Raw genomic sequence first — 18,914 nt, 5'->3', positions numbered from 1 at the left:
TGCTTGTCAATGGAAAACCTGGCATTTGTTTGTGACCATGGCTCTGAATTTACTGTGTTTGCAATTTAAATGGTTCATATTTTGATCCAGGAATACTTCCAAGACTTACATACTGAGCATTTTAAACTCAAATGAAAAGTCTTTCAGGCAACAATGGCAACTGTAGCACCATGAAGAGGGCATTTTTGATAAATTTTCTGCCTGGAGTGCCTGTTACACTGTGTCTTGTGCAGATTGTTCATCCAGTTGCTCCAGGAAGTCTTTACAGTGCTTTAGCAAGAAAATCATGTATCAGATTGTTTCTTTTTAAATTGATTCTCTTCTTTTTCTTTGTTTTAAAGGACATGTGTTATTTGTCAGAATGCCCAGGGAAGAGTATTCTCATTGATCACAATAGAATTAGCTGCATGAATAAACCGTAAATGTATTTCTGTGCTTGCTTCTCCAGTGGCACTGCATTTTTACACCTTGTGGTCCAGTTATATAAATCTTGTAACAGGGTGAATTACTGCTATAGGTAGAAATCTATTTAGTTACGAATTCTTAGAATCATAGAATATCTCAAGTTGGAAGGGAGCCATAAGGATTGTTGAGTGCAACTCCCTGCTCCATGCAGGACTACCTAAAACTAAACCATATGACAAAGAGCCTCATTCATATGCTCTTTAAACTCTTGACAGGCTTGGTACCGTGACCACTTCCCTGGGGAGCCTGTGCCAGTGACCTACACCCTCTTAGTGAAGAACCTTTCCCTAACATCCAACTTGAACTTCCTCTGACACAGCTTCATACCGTTTCCTCATGTCCTATCACTGGGCACCAGAGAGGGGAGATCAGCACCTCCCCCTCCACTCAAGTGCTGATTCTTAGATTATACTAACTTTATAATTACTGAGAAAGTACTGCATACCAAGAACACAGTGAATCAGAAGCTCAATAATTCTTCACTTTATGTAGCACACTTACTGCTTCATGCTGTTTATGTGGACATCAGAAGGGTACTGATACCCTTTCAAATTTTAAGTGGCCAGGGAGGGGACGGTGTTTGTTAACCACTGCAAGTAAATTCAGTACTAAAGCTTATAAGTATGTATTTTTTATATATTACTTTGTTCAGTATTCTCGCATTCATCTTCAGAAAGTGCAGATTTTGGTGCTTTGTTTCTATTCTTTTAATTCTAGATAATCATTCTGGTTCTTGTTCTAAATATTCATAATAAATATTTATCATAAATTAATATTCCAATCAATATTTCATTCTAAATATTCCCAATTTAAAGGAAATTCCTGTTCTTTTGTCTTTTAATAGTCTGATACCTACCTCTGCATGTCAGTACCCCTGCCAGTGGATGATGAAGCCTATGTAGGTGAGTACTGTTGGACTGGAAGAAACTAAGCAAGCCATTTTGAAGAACCTCAGCATTTTCTGTTTTCTTCTTTGACTCTTATTGACTTAATCTTTGGCTGTGAGAGTTTCCAAAATGCATTCATCATTTCTAATGCAGAAACAAACTAGAGAGAGCTACTTAAAGTCAAGATAACAAACTGTATTTGGAGAGATTCATGAGTAATAGTAGTTAAGGAGCTGCATGCAGATGCCTCTGGCAATCAGTACCAAAGAGTCCCATTTGTAAAGTATTGGCTTTCTGTCTCTGGCTGGATACTTAACTCTGCTCCACTGAGCAGACTGTTTATTTACCTGCTGGTACAGGCTGTAAATTCTTTGCACTTACAGTCAGTGTTGGCTGCAGTAAGATTTTACTTTTCCTGGGGAAAAAAACAAAACCAACCAACCACTCTTCCCATATTTTTTGTTTGTTTTGGGGTTGTTTGTTTGTTTGTTTGTTTTAATTTTTTAAAATATCATGGCATAAGTAAGATGGCAGACAAATAAAAGGAAGTACTATAATAGTGTACAAATTCTGTGATCATATCGATCAGCAAAACACCACCATCTGTTCGGAAAATCTTTAAGGTACTTTTATTTTGCCTTGCTCATGAACATACCGTTGTTCGGGTAGAGAGAAAGTTTGCTGGTTTGTCTGCAGATAGTTTCAATATCAGAACATGCTATAAACAGATATAAAGGAAAACAACAGGAAGTTAAAATGTCTGTATTTTTCTTTCTGTATCCTTTTGTTGCATTTTAGGATATCTGCACTTACAGTAAATACAGTGGGAATCATACGTAGGTTTTGTTGTAGTATATTATGAGACTGTTTGTTCCATGTGGATTTTCTTGTGGAAATTCTTCAGCAATAGGATATTGTGTTTAGATTTTCATGTTGTATTATAGCAAGTAACTAAAAAAACTGAGTAAATTTGCTTCAGTGATTTCTCTGCATATGTGCTTTGTAAAGAAGTCAGCGTGTGACCTCACGTTTTGACTGCAGGTTTGACCCCAGAAAGAAAAATGAGTGTAAAAGGGAGTGAGTGTTCATTCTGTGATAAACTATACTTGCTGTGCAGTGCATGCAATAGGGTCTTCCACTTTCAAGTGATTCATAGAAAGGCATACTACTAACCTTCTGCTTAAGCAACTTTTATTTAGTGCTACACCGAGTTGTAAAATTGCTTAGTTCAATTCTTAGATTGCTGCACATGTAGTTTTGTCATTTGGTGTTTACATGTATTAAAGCCACATACACTTCTTTCAGTGGTGTATAGTTTAAAAGGACATAGCTAAAAGAATTTGCTTGAAAGTGGCATTTATGCAAAGTCTCAATGTGAGTCATGTAAGGCAACCCATTTCTTTCTCTGAAGACTGAGAAACTTCTAGGTGTTTACATGTTCTTTGCCAGATTTTTATGGGATTTGGTCACCTTTCTAGTCATCACAGTGCTTGAGTATATGTCATTACAAAGCAGAATAAGGTCTGGACAAAGAAACCATTGGAGTTGTCAGTTGGAGCTTTGAAGAGGAAGAGGAACTTGATCAAATTTAAAAACAAAAAAAACAAAAAACAAAAAACAAAACAAAAAAACCCAACAAACCCCAACTTGTTCTGTCGACATAGTTTTCCCATGATAGCATTCCTTACATCCTCTTATATTTGAATGCCTTGAAAATGAAACAAAATTGCTTGCTTTTTTTTTTTTTTCTCTTTGGGCCCTTCTACCAAAATGGATAGGCATGTGGTCTCTTAAGCTTGTGATCAGTTCCATCAGTTCATCTCGGTTCATCCAGTGACAGTAAAGTCACTGGAAAGTGTTTCAGTGGAAAAGATTTGTCTGATTGGAATCTTCACAATCGACAGAAGTTACCTAATCATTAGAAAGAGTAGACTCAAAACATAACCAATTGCGGAGGATAGAAAGAATTCCAACTGACTTATCTTATAATATACCTGGATAGCAAATTAAATCTTCTCAGGAAAGAGATTTTTACAATGGTTATCACCATCTAAGAAACAAGATGCTTGGTGAAATTTTCCTTAAATACTTCTTAATACCCTTAAGTGTTGTGAAGCAAAGTATTGACTTACTTGGATGCATCTATTTTGTGTTGCTTAAATAAGCATGGAAGATTGACACATAGAGAATGAAATACATCTTTAAAGGATAGTGTTTACATTTTTATGGTTTAAGCAGAATCTGCCTTCATTGCATTGACAATAAGTAGTGTAATTAACTTTCATTAATTACTCTTACTTTGTGATAGAAGAATCTAAAAACTGACATAGAAACTGTCACTCAGGGTTGCTCTTCAGTGTTTTATTGAGAAGACAGTGTGTGTTCTGAAGAGCTTCAACATAAAGAGGTGTGAATACACAGAATTAAAACAATAACCTGAGTTTCTGAGATGGTACGTGGTGGTAAAGCTGAAGCCAGAACCTACATGTTCTGCCCCCAGTTCAATTTATTTGCACATAATACTGCCAAATTAATTCCTTCTCTTTTGTGTGGGATTATTTTTTTTTTTTTTACACTTCAAAAGGACACAGTTACGGCCAAGTGTCCTTATGCTTACACCAAGAATCACTTTTTATTCCTTTTTTACCTTGTTTTCCTATACCCCCTTTTCTTCCCTCCTCCAAGACAGCATGGGGGAGAGGAGGTTCTGTTGCAGGACCTGCAGCAAGATAGTTTTGTTGCATGTTGGTGAAATATAAGGGCCTCAGAAGAGAGAACGTTTTTAGTGTTGTATGCAGACGGTACATTTGTTGGTATGTACAAGATAATATTCTGTAACTTTTTTCAGTATTTTTTTTTTAATTTGTATTTTAAGACCTTGAATTCAGACTTCAGCTTTGCTATTCCCCTGAAGATTTAAAACCAGTGGACAGTCATGCTTGCACAAGGACAGTGTGTAAAACTCTGTACTGTAAAGCTGGGAGAATACTGTACCAGAATTATCAACCTTTTCGGAGTCTGGTCTCAGATGTTATCAAAAGAAGGAACTGATCAAACTTGCTTATGAAATGTTGCCAACTAGAAGGAGGAGGAGAGCCCAAGTTTTGCCCTAGAGGTCTTTTTCACATCCATGTATTTTTGCAGGTGCTATTAGTTTTCTGTATGATATTCTTTAGTGGAAGGTCAGATTGTCAAGGCCGAGATAGGTGTTTAAACCAGTTGTTTCTCTGTCCCAAAGGGCTGCAAATGATGATAAATTGCAGTGTGGGGAGTGTTTGTGAGGTGCGTTGGTTTACATTTAGGTTAGTGTTAGGAACATACCTTTTGCTCCTGTAAAATGAAATGGCTGTAAGGTTTATATGTAAAAGGTATTAATGAGGGAGATTAATATATAATTTTTCAAGAAATAAATTTTAAAAACATATTGCAGTTTTCTTCTTCTGCCTCATGTTTGATTAATGTTTTGAATAAGTAGCCAAACCAGAAACTAGATTGAGTCTTTAATGATGCAGGCATTGATAAAAATCATTTTTGACTGCTGAGCTGTAGCGATAGCTGAAGGGTGCTCTGCAGATACTCCTAAGAATTGAGTCTGCCAGCAAGCGACTCAGCTGAGAAATTTGACTGTCATCTTCTCCTCCTTACATTCATTCACATGGGTGACCAATAAATAAATGTGTCTTTTTCTTACTGACTCATGTTAAGTCTCTCTGTCAGTTTGTGCTGTAGAAATGAGACGGAGCCTATTAAGTTCAGCAACACAAATTGAAATAATTAGGTAATTTATTACTTTTCATCCATACATGACTCTGAGACTCTGTGGGTTTGTTATTCTAATATGGCACATATAAACTTCCCTATTACCAAGTAATGATGACTTTACTTACTGGAGGCCCCTAATGTCTCCCTGATCTGCCAAATTGTGAACACAGTTAAATTGATACATTTCTTTAAGGGTAATTCCATTATAGAGGAGACAGCAATTATTTTTTTAAAAAAGGAGATCAACTTCATATCACTGAATTGTTATTTATAAGGTGAACTTAGAAAATATTTTTTTTCATACATACCTTAGCTAGACACTGTTAAGATTAAACTGATGTCATGTTCTCTTCATTCCTGTTTCTCCTGGAGTTCATAATTTAAAGTAGTACTTGGTCAAGAAAGTAAGTCAGACTTTATTCAGATTTAGTATATGTACCAAAACTGTCAACGGTTATTTTAGTAATCATTTTGTAGCACTTCTCCACATGTAAAAAATATTTAACTAGTGAGTAATCTTCTTTTCATTATTGTAAAATATGGGGGCTGTCAACTAGCAATATAAGACTTTTGTCTGATATTTGTTAAGCTTTTGGTGGTACTTTACTTAGGTACTGCCTTTGGCTTGAATCTCATGCTAATTTGTATGGCTTCTACAACATAGGAATTTTTAAATTACGGGTTTTTTACCCCTCTGTTTGGAAGGGTGTAAGCCTGTGTGTGCTGCTAAGAAAGTAACTACACAGGAACAGAGTAACCAACTGTACAAAGCTCTCTTAAGCTCACAAGCAGACTGAGAGTTTTTTCAGTTCTTCATTCAGAAACAAATCAATGAGATATGCCAGCTAAAATAGCGTATGCAAGTGGCTCATGCAGAAATCTGATTTTGCTTTGTTATCTGTATTGCATTATTTTCTATTATGAAAAGTGGTATTTATTAAGTTATTTGTAACAAGCTTAATCATAGGGCTTAAAAACTCCTGTCTATGCACTATAACACCATTGTAATTGGCACTACATAGAGGGAATACAAGACTTCCTGACACACACATTAGAGTGAATACACAAGATGTGAGAGCAGTAGAGGACAGTAGAAAGAAACAGTGAGACAGTATTAACCAGTAGGACAGGTGGTGGCTTTAGCAGACAAAAGGCCTAACCTTTAATTTTACCTTTATTGAAGGCTGTCCTTCTAGGTGTTATAGTGCATTTTGTACAAGTGTCAGGTTCAGCAATAAAGCTCGTTAAATTTCACATTTGTGAACTGCTTATAAACTCCTCCAGAAATCTAGTCTCTCATTTATATTAGTAACAGCATCTTAAAACACCTGAAACACCTGAAAACTAAGGTAGGAAGTCCCCATAAAATGACACATTGTCTGTCCCATGTGAGAGTTAACCATAATTTCACTATGAATTATTACTGATAAAAAATCAAAACAAAAGGTGTTTCTGTAATGCAGATTAGGTTTTTCGATATGAAATGAGTACTGTTTGCTTGTAGGAAAAGGAAGATGTCTTTAGACTTTCATCGTGCTGGCAAGTTTAGCACTTCTGAATCAGTATCTGGTACTTGAAGTACCTTCCCAGGGCATGTGAGTGCATCTCTTCCCAAATCAAGCTGTCAGCTCTGGAGTGCTCATTTTCTTACAATCTGACTGCATGTCTTATGTCTTCAAGCTGGAATTTGACTTGCATGCCTTAACTTTTGGCTCTTTTTCCTCACTTTTCACAGCAGACCTCAGCTCCCAAGAGCAGGGCTAGAAGCTACTTGATTATTATTTTTTTTCCCCTCATGAAACTGGGACAATAATCCACATCATCATTCACTTCAGAAACCCTGCCTCAGCTGCATGTTAACGTACTGAGTTCAGAGGGCAGATAAGTCCACAAACTTTGGGAACAGAATAGTGTTTCAGTTCATAGGGCAGCTTCACCATCTGTCCATGGTAAGACTCTTTGAAGAGCTGAAAGACACTTGAAGGCTCCACAGTGACGTATAGGCAGGAGTGACTCGGTTTTGGCATTTCTGCTGTAGGATAACATTAAAAACCCTCCAAGCTCCTACTGTGTCCTACATGAAGAAAAATTCCATTGCATCTGACAGATCATTTCAGTAGTAATGAAGTTAAATAACATAGCTTGCTTTATTTCTAGAAATGCCATCGTTGTACATTCATGGTCAATATTAATACAGTGTATTATTTGTGGCGTGGGATACAGAACAGACATTGAGTGCTGAACATTCACCTTTGTCTAAGTTTCTAATGATGACAAATGTTTGGGCAATGAGATTGTGTTGACTTAAACAATCTTATTTTCCATTCCAAAGGTTTGATATTAGTGAGAATAAACCACAATTTTTTCTTGGAACTGTTGTACCAAGAAAGATGCAGCAAAAATGTAAACCAGGTGAAACACTGGACAAAAGTATCACTAATATATGTTAGTTGTTCTTAACAGTAACTTACTGTTCGTATTTTTGATTAAAAAGTACAAAAGAAGTAGAAAAGTATTATTAAGTAAGAGGTGTGAATTTTGAAGCTAGGTTGAAATTAGACTGGTTAAAGTAAAATTTTGTGGTTTGGGATATCTTGGTATGTTTACTAAGTGTCATATCTAACTTTTGGAGAAAAACAGTAATTTTAAGTGGGAACTGGGAATTTCTTTTTGTTAATGACTAAGTGAAGTACAGTGGTTTAGCTTGGGAGACACGCTGTTGAATGGGGATGTAAGTAAAGCTTGTAAGTGGAATGCAGAAAGTAAATAAATGAACGGGAACATGCGCACCTTGTTTATAGTATTACAGAGAAAAAACGTAGCACAAAATGTTCTTGCTCATGTAACTTATGGTGAGACTAAGGATAGCTTATTTGTTTTATCATTTTGTTTTTCAGTTGACTTTAAGCCTCATGCCAGCATGGACACTGTCCATCACATGTTACTCTTTGGGTGTAATGAACCCTCATCTACTGAAAATTACTGGTAAGAGTTGCAACTTCCTTTTGTACATAACTTTTGTTCTGTTAATTGCTTCCACATAAACCTTTTACTGTGTTGCAATTCCTTGGAAGAGTAGAAAAATTTGGAAGGAAGAAGAAATGTGTAACATTGCAGTCTTTCCACACTTGAAGTGTTCGTTTTTTTTAACTAATTACTCTATAAGGTGGAGAAGAAAGATCTGTTTTCTGATTCTTCGTGACTGACTGACTGTCTCCAAGGAGATGATAGGAGCTATAGTGGGCAGGGTGCCATTGGATTCCAAGAAATCTAGGCTTCCTCTGTAGTTCTCTGTGTATGGATAAATGTATCAGATGTCCAGAAGGAAACGGAATGAAGGGTGAGCTGAAGAAGATTGTCTCTGTCAAGTGGTTTGGTAGTTAACTTGCCCTTCAAAATGACTAAGCAGTGATGGCAGAGGAAGGCTTTCAATGCCACTAAAACAGGTGCAGTGAGCCAAAGGGAAGAGAATGAAGGTGGGTGGAATTTAATGGTCTGTCCCATAATTTTGCAAGTTTTCTCCAGGTATTCAAGAGAGAGCAGATGAGGTAGATTTGCTGATGCTGCAAAGCATATATAATTACTCTGATCTGTGGAACAATTTTAGTATAGATTTTCTGATAGAGTTGTGTAATCACAATTTATGTTTTAAGCGTTTACCAAAAAGCTAACTAGAGATGGAATTTGGAGCTAATAGTATAGTATAATATAGTATAATATATTTTTCACTAAAAATATTGATCTAGCATTTTGAACAATCTCTGCATATTTTGCAGAGATTATTTGATTAGTATTTTGAATGTACAACAAACTTTCATTGTGGTGGGTTGATACTGGCTGGAGGCCAGGTGCCCGCCAAGCTGCTCTATCACTCCTCCCCTCAGCAGAACATAGGCGGAGAAAATAGGATGGAAAAAAACCTCATGGGTCAAGACAGAGACAGTTTAATAAAGCAATGACAAAGGCCATGCACAGAAACAAAGGAAAACAAAAGATTTATCACTTCCCCGTATAGCAGGTAATGTCTAGCCATGGCTATCTCCAAGGCTAGAAAGACAATCACATCTATTCTACACAAAACAAGCTTTAGACATCTGTATTTTGTGCCTGTTTGACACTTAGATAAGCTTGTATAAATGGCTGTATATATCCATGTGTGCATATAATTAATGTAATAGTGTATGAACAGACACATACGTGTGTATACATATGTATGTGTATATCTAGAAATGTCTGTTGTAAGTTATGTTAACTTAAATGTCCAAATATGTAAAAACTGTTGCAAATTTTTGTAAGTCATTGCAGAAAGTAAGTATAATTTAAAAGCAAGTGTTTTCTACTTTACTAGTTTAAATTTGCTAGAGGCTTCCCAACCACTGGAACTAATTTTGTTAAAGTAATTGTGATGACTGTGTATTAATGATGAGATGTCCTTGTTATTTTTGGTTTGGTTTGTTATTTGTTATTCTTTTTATTACTTGCAGACTGGTAAGTGATGATTTTGCTGCTTTTCCATCTATTAGGGTAAAGAACACTTGTTTAAGAACTGACATTTGAGGACACCACTGTAAGACTTGTTTAGCAAGGATCCTTCCCTTACTGTTTACATGGTCAACGTTTTTATATAGCCAGGTTTTATTCAATTAAGATATACCACATTGATCTTTTGCTTTATTTCTTCATCAAATTTCTGGGCCAACATTAGATAGATCATTTGTAATCAGTTGTAAGAACATTAAAACATAGTGAGTCAAGAGCTATTTTTCATACCATCATGATGTGGACTAGGGGTATGATGGAAAGTTAAGTCTTTTAGGAGCTTCAGTATGCAAGGACAAAATCCATTTCCCTGGGGCATGAAGTTTTATTTGGGCCAGTTTTGAGTATGGAGGCTTGGGAGAGGGGAAGATACAACATTCATATAACTGTTGGGATTAGCTGCCCTGTGGCCATAGCAGTGCTGGGCCAAAATCTGTGAGCCATTCTGGCCTGCTGTCTTTTCTGGTGATTTGATGCTATTCATGCAAATGCCCCTGCTTCTGAAAGTCTGTCTATGGTGTGGGACCTCTGCTCGTTCTGCAGAGTGACATGTTCGCTGCAACATGGTAGAATCTTTATCTGAACAAACACTAAAGGGGTGCACAGGTTTTTCTCCCTTCTTGAAATACCAAGGCCTTTCCACAGAAATAAAGTAGGCTCCCAGGGCTCATTCACTCAGGTTTTGCTCAGTGCACCAAAAAAAAGGTGTAGCTGCTCCTGTTTCTTGATTGCAATTGGCCCTGAAAACACTTCAGCTGTGATAACAAGAAGTTCTGCCTAGCCTGATAAACTGTGCTGGAATCAAAGTAGCATCCCTCCACTGATTCCTCAAAAGTTAAGATTCTCCAGAGATAACCAAGAATACAGTTGCATGATTCAAAAGAACGTGGAATTATTCAGAACTTCCGAGTCTGTCCTGGCAAGACAGGTCTCATGCTGCATCAAACCTAACACTTAAATGAACTCCCATGAATAAGATGATTCATAGACATAGCCTTTATTTTGAGGTCACTGGGGCTACTTTACATAGTTATCTAATCTGAACAGATGCATAAGTACAGGTCATCAATCCACCACCCAGTAATTCCTCCGTCAGAATGGCTGTTTCTATTGGCAGGAGAACATGGTTTTGGAGGCTTTTGACATAAGTAGTTCAGTACAGGTTGCAAAAGATCATTCTAATTCAGTGAAATATTTGTATTTCACTGCTTAGGGTGGAGTGGGAACAATACAAAGACTTCTATTTCTGAGTCTAGTTTCTTGCCATTGTCACTGCCCCAGAATGTTCTGCACCATTCAGCTCAAGAACTAAAAATGATCATTTTTCTTAGTCAGTCATGTCAATTATCTTTTTTTAGAAATCTTTGTTAGAATCAAGGAATAGAGTATAACAGAAAAGGAAATAAAAAGAGTTATTGGTTTTGTGTAAACATTGCAAATATCCTAAAAGGATAGCCAAATACTGGTCTTGCTGACATAGTGAAATATTTTGCTTTCAGTCTACGTAATCAGTCAAAACCCATCTCCTGAGCTTACCCAAGATTGAGGAGAATGCTTTTGGAATGTCCAGGAGAGTTAGCAAAAAACAAAGATCTGAGAAGCAGTCAGTAAGCTCTATTTCCATGCCTTCCCCTACCCTCCTCAGCCCCAACTTTTGACCACAGTCAAAATTAGTTGTTGTTACAATCCTGTATAGTGTGCAGTTACAGTCCATTTTTAAGGTATTCTGTGACATTGGTTCTGTTCAGAATCTCATGATTTTTTTGCATGTGAAGTAGCTATGAATTTCAGTGGTGGGTTAACTTTTTTTTACTTGTTTGTAAATTTACAATTTTTATTAGCTTCTTGCTTTAAAATCTGTTTACCAATTATCTTAACTCTTCTTTGAAATCTGAAGTTTTTTTCTGAAAACTTGATGTTTCAAGATCAGCATTGACAACTAAATGAGAGGGTTGGCCATTTTTTACGCATAATGAAAGAGCAGTGTGTGTATTTCATCATTCTCCCCTGCAGACTTCCCCTTCCATTGGTGCTGTGGTTTAAACCCAGCCAGTAGCTAAGTACCACACAGCCACTCACTGACTCCCTCTTTTTATAATTGAAGTAAAATAAAATAAAACAAAAAATTAATAATAATTATAATGGTTATAATGAAAAGGAGGGAGAAGGGGTGAGGAATGAAATCCAAAAGGAAGGGAAAAAAGGGAACAAGTGATGCACAATACAGTTGCTCACCACTTGCTGACTGGTGCCCAGCCAGTCTCCAAGCAGTGATCAGCAGGCCCTGGCCAATTCCCCTGAGTTTATATACCACATATGACATCCCACGGTATGGAATATCCCTTTGGGCAGCCCAGGCCAGCTGTCCCAGCTGTGTCCCCTCCCAGCTCCCCGTGCCCCCCCCAGCCCTCTTGCTGGCCGGGCCTGAGACACTGAGAAGTCCCTGACTGAGGATAGACACCACCCGGGCACAGCCAAACCCACCCGTGTGCTGTCAGCATTGCTCGCACAGCACAGCCACAGCACAGCTGCACCCACTGCGGAGAAGAAAGTTAACCCTGTCTCAGCTGAAACCAGGGCAATTGGCCATTGTCTCAGGCGAAAAGTTTGGAACAGCCTATGTAGTCATTTTTACCGAGCTAATGTGGTCCTAAAAAGTATTGTGGTTTAAAGAAAGGCTAGCTGGCCCAGAGTGTGGTGGTGAAGCTGCAACTGTGCTTGTGGTTTCTGCTGCTATTCCTCCTGGCCAGTCTCTGCAACGCATTTCCAAATGATGCAACTCAATACCTGGTCAGATCCCTGAAATCTTGTGGGTTTTTTTAGATTGTAGTGAAGGCAAGCTCTGCAGGTTTACCTGCAGCTGTATGAATTGTTAGTTGTGAAACATTACACTTATCCCCAGATAAGTTTTGCTTTTCCATTAGGACATGCTGGAAGTGGGACATGACCAGACTAGTAGGTGTGAAGGTCTAGAAATATGTGTTAAGAGCAAAATTGATGAACAGGAGGAAGTGGTATGTTCCCTTTTCTCTTGGTAGTCTGGTGATCACAGCAATGCTTTCTGTCAGAAGAAAACACAACTATGTTGCAGTATGGCTCTCTGGGATCACAGAAACCTGTAATGTCCTGCTGAGGTGGTTTTCCCTAGGTACCAGAAGAACTGGTTATCCCTGGGAAAGCAGGCTGGAAAGCGTAATTGTCATTTGTTCTGAAAGGTGGCATAAGTTGCTCAGGCATCCTGAACAGAAACATTACAGAGCTAAAAGTCCTGGTCTTTTATGCTTTTATACTCTTCCTCACACTGTGTGAGACTATTTCTCCTGCTATTTAAGGCGGCTGAAATCGTGCTTTATGTGTACGAACATTTTCCCAGGTCTCATTTTACCAGCAGTAATAAACAAAAAAGGGGCTGTACCATTTTTTTGTGGATTGAAACTTTGGCATGGGTATCAACCTTCATCGCATCTGGCTTGGATCAGTTGCTGTAGTCTGAATAGTTTCAGGTTGAGGGTTTCTAAAAGTCATACCCATGTATGCTGCACTGGTGAAATGAGTTCTACACTCTGTGTTCAGTGCTGTGATGCTTTGCCACTGAAAAAGTGTTGGGGGCTGACTTTGGCTGGACACCAGGTGCCCACCAGAGCTGCTCCATCACTCCCCTCCTCAGCTGGACAGGGTAGAAGAAAATATAATGAAAAATTTGTGTGTTAAGATAAGGACAGGGAGATCGCTCAGATGTTAGCATCATGGGCAAAACAGACTTGACTTGGGGAAATTAATTTAATTTATTACCATTCAAATCAAAGTAGAATAATGAGAAATAAAAGCAAAACTTAAAAACACCTTCCCTTCACCCCTCCCTGCTTCCTGGGATTAACTTTACTCTCAAATTCTCTACCCCTTCCCCCTGCCCCCCGCGGCCCGGAGAATGGGAGTTATGGTCAGTTCACCACATGCTGTCTCTGCTGCTCCTTCCTCTTCAGGGGGAGGGTCCTCACATTCCTCCCCTGCTCCTATGCAGGGTCCCTCCCACAGGAGACAGTTCTCCATGAACTTCTCCAAAGTGGGTCCTTCTCACCGGCCGCAGTACTTCACAAACTGCTCCAACGTGGGTCCCTTCCACGGGGTGCAGCCCTTCAGGCACAGGCTGCTCTAGCATAGGTCCCCTGTGGGGCCACAAGCCCTGCCAGCAAACGGACTTCTCTCTCCACGGGGCCACAGGCCCTGCTAGGAGCCTGCTCCAGCATGGGCTGCCCACAGGGTCACAGCCTCGTTTGGACATCTGCCTGCTCCGATGTGGGGTCCTCCATGGGCTGCAGGTGGATATCTGCTCCACCATTAACCTCCATGGGCTGCAGAGGGACAGCCTGCCTCGCTGTGGTCTTCACTATGGGATGCCAGGGAATCTGCTCCAGTGCCTGGAGCACCTCCTGCCTCTCCTGTGCTCCAGGGTGTCTGCAGGGTTATTTCTCTCAAATATTCTCACTCCCTTATCCCACTACAATTTGTTGCACAGGGTTTTTTTTCCCCTTCTTAAATACGTTAGCCCAGAGGCACCACCGCCATCGCTGATGGGCTCGGCCTTGGCCAGCAGCAGGTTCGTCTTGGAGGTGGCTGGCATTGGCTCCATCAGACATGGGGGAAGCTTCTACAGCTTCTCATAGAAGCCACTCCCACACTACCAAAACTGTGCCACACAAACCCAGTACAAGAAGGTACAAATACGTTGTGTAAATAATCCTTTTCTCTAATAGAGGATCAAGAAGGGAAAGTGGCTTCTAGGTAGGTGTTTGTAAAGCCTCTCAGCGTCCCTTGTTTGTTTATGCATGTATATCACCTATATATAGCAGTGATCACCCTCACTGGCACGGTCCAGGCACATTGTGCAGTCTATACAACTGTGTCTGGCTGGCCTTTGGCAGATTTGGTAGTGTCTGTGCCTTGAGTTTGTCAGTTCTTGCAGATCCAAGGTATCTACAGCTTATTAGTCTTTGGGAGTCTTTTACACTCCACCCTTAGTGTTGCCAGCGTGTTAGCTGCAGAGCCTACGGGCAACTGGAGAGCTCTACTACTGTATTTGTGAACTGTTTGTGATCTGTAACTTGGCAAACACTTCTTTTTTCTTTCTTTCTTTCTTTCTTTCTTTCTTTCTTTCTTTCTTTCTTTTTTTTTCTGGTGTGTGATTTTTCTGTCTATGAACAATTTGTTGTGCAGTGAAATAAAAATTAAAGCAGTGAGCTTGCATTAAGTACAGGGAGGAGCATGAGGGCCTCTTACCTGTTGGGTCACATACAGCTTCCTATCACCTTTTCTTTGTCAATGATTTTGAAATGAATTTGATATAGCAATTTTGAGTTAAAGCTCTGTTGTCATGTAGGGGGGGGGTCTGCTGTGTGCAAGAGCCCTTGGCCCTCTGTGTAAATTTGGCAGCCATTGTCATCTTGTGGCACTTCAGCAAATAGTGCTAGAAGTTTTCATATAGTTCATGCTCACAGAAGGTTCCTTTATTATTTTCATCACCAGCTTCTAGGCTGGCAGGGACTACCAGAAGTGTCTATGGTTTTCATTGTGTTTGTCTAACCCGATCTTAAGGCAGAGGGGGGAAAAAAAGAACATGGAGGATCTAATGATATCTGGGAAAGTAGTCTACGTTAGAAGAACTGTCTTTAAGTAACATACCTCCAAAAACAACTTCATAGATCTTAAAATTAGTGGTTTAAAATATAATTCACCTGCCCTTCTCTGATTTCAAAATTAAGAAATTGTATTCCCTTTTGGTTTTTTCCTCATATTTTTAGGGACTGCGATGAAGGAACATGCAAAGACAAATCTAACATTCTGTATGCTTGGGCAAGAAATGCTCCACCCACTAGGCTACCCAAAGGTATTGTGCCTTTAACATGAAGTTCTTGTGTACAGGGGCAAGGGAGAGAAGAAGATGTGGAAGTAAGAACCTGACCGATATAGGAACCTCCTATGGTATTTTTTTGTGTGTCTAGTAGATGGGAACTTTATAAATAAACATCAACCTCAAAAACTGTGAATATATTATGCTAGCTATATACTGGGGGGGTGGTGGTGTTATCCTGTTTGCTCTAACATTATGGGTTTCAGTAATGGGGGAAAAAAGACTTGAGACATTACAGTCATAATATAATGCTTCATTCTTATATAGCATTAATCTTACCTTTCCTACTGTACACTATTGGAAGCGCATTATTTGTATCTTCTAATAGCACGTAAACTGCATTAAAATATTTTTGTGTGTTTGGGAAAGCACAGGCAAGTTCAATCTAAACAGTGAATTTTTTCTGTGTCTTAAGTATACTTGACGATTTAGTGTGCTTTTAATTTGTTAATGCGTTGATTCAATAGGGCAACGTGTTTATATGCCCATTTTCTTGTATGATAAGTGACCTTGCTGAATTAAATCAAAAAAATTTAAGCTACTTGGCCTGTGTCTGGAAGACAAGGAGAGATGGTTTTCTAATAACCACTAAGGGTCCTAGAAATATCTGCCATCTATATAGGCGCAGTCTGAAAATACCTTGAAATCTAAAAATTTTTTACTTTATCTTTTACTGCCTTTTTTCATAACCAGGAGCAGTGCACAGTATCATGAAGAGGCTTATTTTTAATAATCCATTTACACACTTAATCATCAGGAATGTTATTTGATTTGGCTATCGGAATGTCAAGTTAAAAAAAGGTTGCTTGGGGGATTCTATGGAAGCCTGGTATTTGCTTTGCTGTTAAGCCCCAGCTAGTAGTAATTTTCCTGTCTCTAGGTTGTCCATAAATACAAGATTTGTGGAGAAGGTTCATAATGACACTACATTTGTGCAGAGAGGCTGCAGTTCTCTTTATAAGTAGGCTTTGCCATGGTTAGTGTGATTCACTGACCAAATAGGAAGAAATTGCTTTCTCTGCTTATTTTGAAGAGTGTTCATTGTAGAATTGGTTTAGAGAAATCTTTTTGGTGATGGTGATATTTTGCATTGTTATTATTTCAAATTATTTAAAATTCCTCCATTTTTTATTGTACCTGTGCTTACTTCTGTCAACAAGTAACAGAGCTTCATAATTTCCACAAGATTTTTTCCACATACAATATTAATTTACATCTCAAAATATTTTACTGCAGATCTTTTTATCTTTTCATTCTCAGTGTGGATTTAGTACTTCAATGTTAATCAGCTTCTATCATTCGCAGGTTTTATGAGAAATGAAAGTTCTACCAAATCCTACAAGGGTAGCAAAACTTGATTATTATTTTTTTAATTTAGTTATACATATCTATATATCAAATCTGCATTCATATTCCTGGACTGAGAGAATCCTCTTCTTAAAGCAGATATCTGTTCATTAATAACTAGGTTATGGTCCTAGCTTTTTAGTCTATTTGGGAACAAGTGTTGTGATGGTTGTTTCTCCATTTTTCAGAACATTGCTTTCTTCACTAGTGTTTCAGTGAAATTTCCTACCCCTTTACTCCAAGCCATTATAGTGATTTGTATTTTCAGATACGGTCAGCAATGCTGAACCGTATTACATTTTACTTTTTCTGAAAACAATGCATTTTCCTTCTCCTAGGTGTTGGATTCAGAGTTGGAGGGGAAACAGGTGGCAGATTTTTTGTGCTCCAGGTACACTATGGGGATATTAGTGCATTTAGAGGTATGTATTTTGAAATTTTTTTCTGCAAGTTGTATCAATTACAGCATCAAAAATACTTGCATTACCTGCAGAAAATAATTTTGCTGTTGGTGTCACTCACAAAGGTAAAGGTCAGTCAACATATTTGTAATAAAGTTTGTATATTAGCTTGACTTCTTTATAAACTTGCTTTATCTCTGTAAATTTTTGAAAGGTGAACAGATCTTTTTTTCTTAAAAAAATACAGAACAAATGACTTAAAGTAATGAAGAGGCAGATTAGTAATTTTAAGTGTAGGGAGAAACTTTGTTTTCCCTGTATAATTCAGTGTTTTCTCGAAGAAAGCTAAAACAAATACCTGTGAACACCCTTAACCTGTCACCTTACTTAACAGGTGGGGACCGTCTTTTCTTCTTTCTTTTTCTTTTTTTAAAGGTGAAGCACTCATTTCAAGCATGGCAATATGCCTATTGTTGTCAGTGAGTGTTTCACAGAATAGCCTCTGGAGGTCCTCTGGTCCATCCCCTGCTGCTCAAGTAGGGGTAGCTACAACTGGTTTCCCAGGACCATGTCCAGATGGCTTTTGGGTATTTCCAAGGTTGGTGACTCCACAACCTCTCCAGGCAACCTGTGCCAGTGCTCAGTGACCTTCACAGTGAAAAAGTGTTTCCCAGTCTTCAGAGGGAGCCTCCTGTGTTTCAGTTTGTGTCCCTTGCCTCTGGCCCTGTCACTGGGCACCACTGAAAAAAGCCTGGCTATGTCCTGTTTGCACCCTCCCTTCAGGTATTTTTGTACATGGGTGAGATCCACCCCCTGATCCTTTTCTTTTCCAGCTTCAACAATCCCAGCTCTCTCAGCCTTTCCTCAGAGGAGAGGTGCTGCAGTCCCTTCATGGCTATTCCTTGGACCCTCGCCAGTATGTCCATGTCTCTCTCGTACTGGGAAGCCCAGCACTGGACACAGGACTTGAGGTGTGGTCTCACCAGGGCTGAGTAGAGGGGAAGGATCATCTCTCCTGACCTGCTGGCAATACTTTGGCTAATGCAGCCAAGGATACCATTAGCCTTCTTTGCAGCAAGGGCACATTGATGGCTCATGTTCAGTTTGGTGTCTACAAGGACCCCCAAGGCCTTTTCTGCCAAGCTGCTTTCCAGCTGCTTTCCTCCAGCACGTACTGGTGGCTGCAGTTGTTCCTTCTCAGGTGCAGGACTTTGCACTTTCTCCTCCTTGTTGAACTTCAGGAGGTTGCTGTCAGCCCATTTCTCCAGCCTGTCAAGGTCTCTCTGCGTGGCAGCAAGGCCCTCTGTCCCATTAGCCACTATGTCCTGTCTCGTGTCATCAGCAAACATGCTGAGGGTACACTCTGCCCCATCATCCGGCTCATTAACAGAGTAAGTTGAACAGGACTGGACCCGGTGTTGACCCCTGGGATACACTGCTAGTTACCATCTTCCAACTAGACTTCAGATCTCTGATCACCACTCTCTGGGCCTAGGCATTTCGTCCTGTTTTCAGTCCACCTCACCATCTGCTCATCTAGACCAGACATTCTAAGCTTGGATTAATGAAATTTGGATCTCATTAATGTACATCGAGATATTGGTG

The 18,914-nt window shown here is 39.2% G+C and overlaps 1 protein-coding gene across 5 annotated transcripts in view; it reads left to right on the top strand.

Annotated features, from left to right (window-relative positions):
- Window positions 1-18,914, top strand: part of PAM (peptidylglycine alpha-amidating monooxygenase) — an 84,615-nt gene that overhangs the window by 12,044 nt on the left and 53,657 nt on the right. For all 5 annotated transcript variants that reach the window (XM_037373466.1, XM_037373464.1, XM_037373465.1 and 2 more), the window contains exons 2-5: window positions 1,310-1,367; window positions 8,012-8,099; window positions 15,452-15,537; window positions 17,247-17,330. In XM_037373466.1, coding sequence (XP_037229363.1) covers window positions 1,328-1,367; window positions 8,012-8,099; window positions 15,452-15,537; window positions 17,247-17,330 — 298 coding nt within the window. In that variant the 5' untranslated portion in view covers window positions 1,310-1,327. The remainder of the gene's footprint in view (window positions 1-1,309; window positions 1,368-8,011; window positions 8,100-15,451; window positions 15,538-17,246; window positions 17,331-18,914) is intronic.

Source organism: Falco rusticolus, chromosome Z, assembly GCF_015220075.1.
Source record: "Falco rusticolus isolate bFalRus1 chromosome Z, bFalRus1.pri, whole genome shotgun sequence".
Taxonomy (NCBI): Eukaryota; Metazoa; Chordata; class Aves; order Falconiformes; family Falconidae; genus Falco; species Falco rusticolus.
Note: the sequence above shows the minus strand (reverse complement) of the source record. Positions and strands in the feature narration are given on the sequence as shown.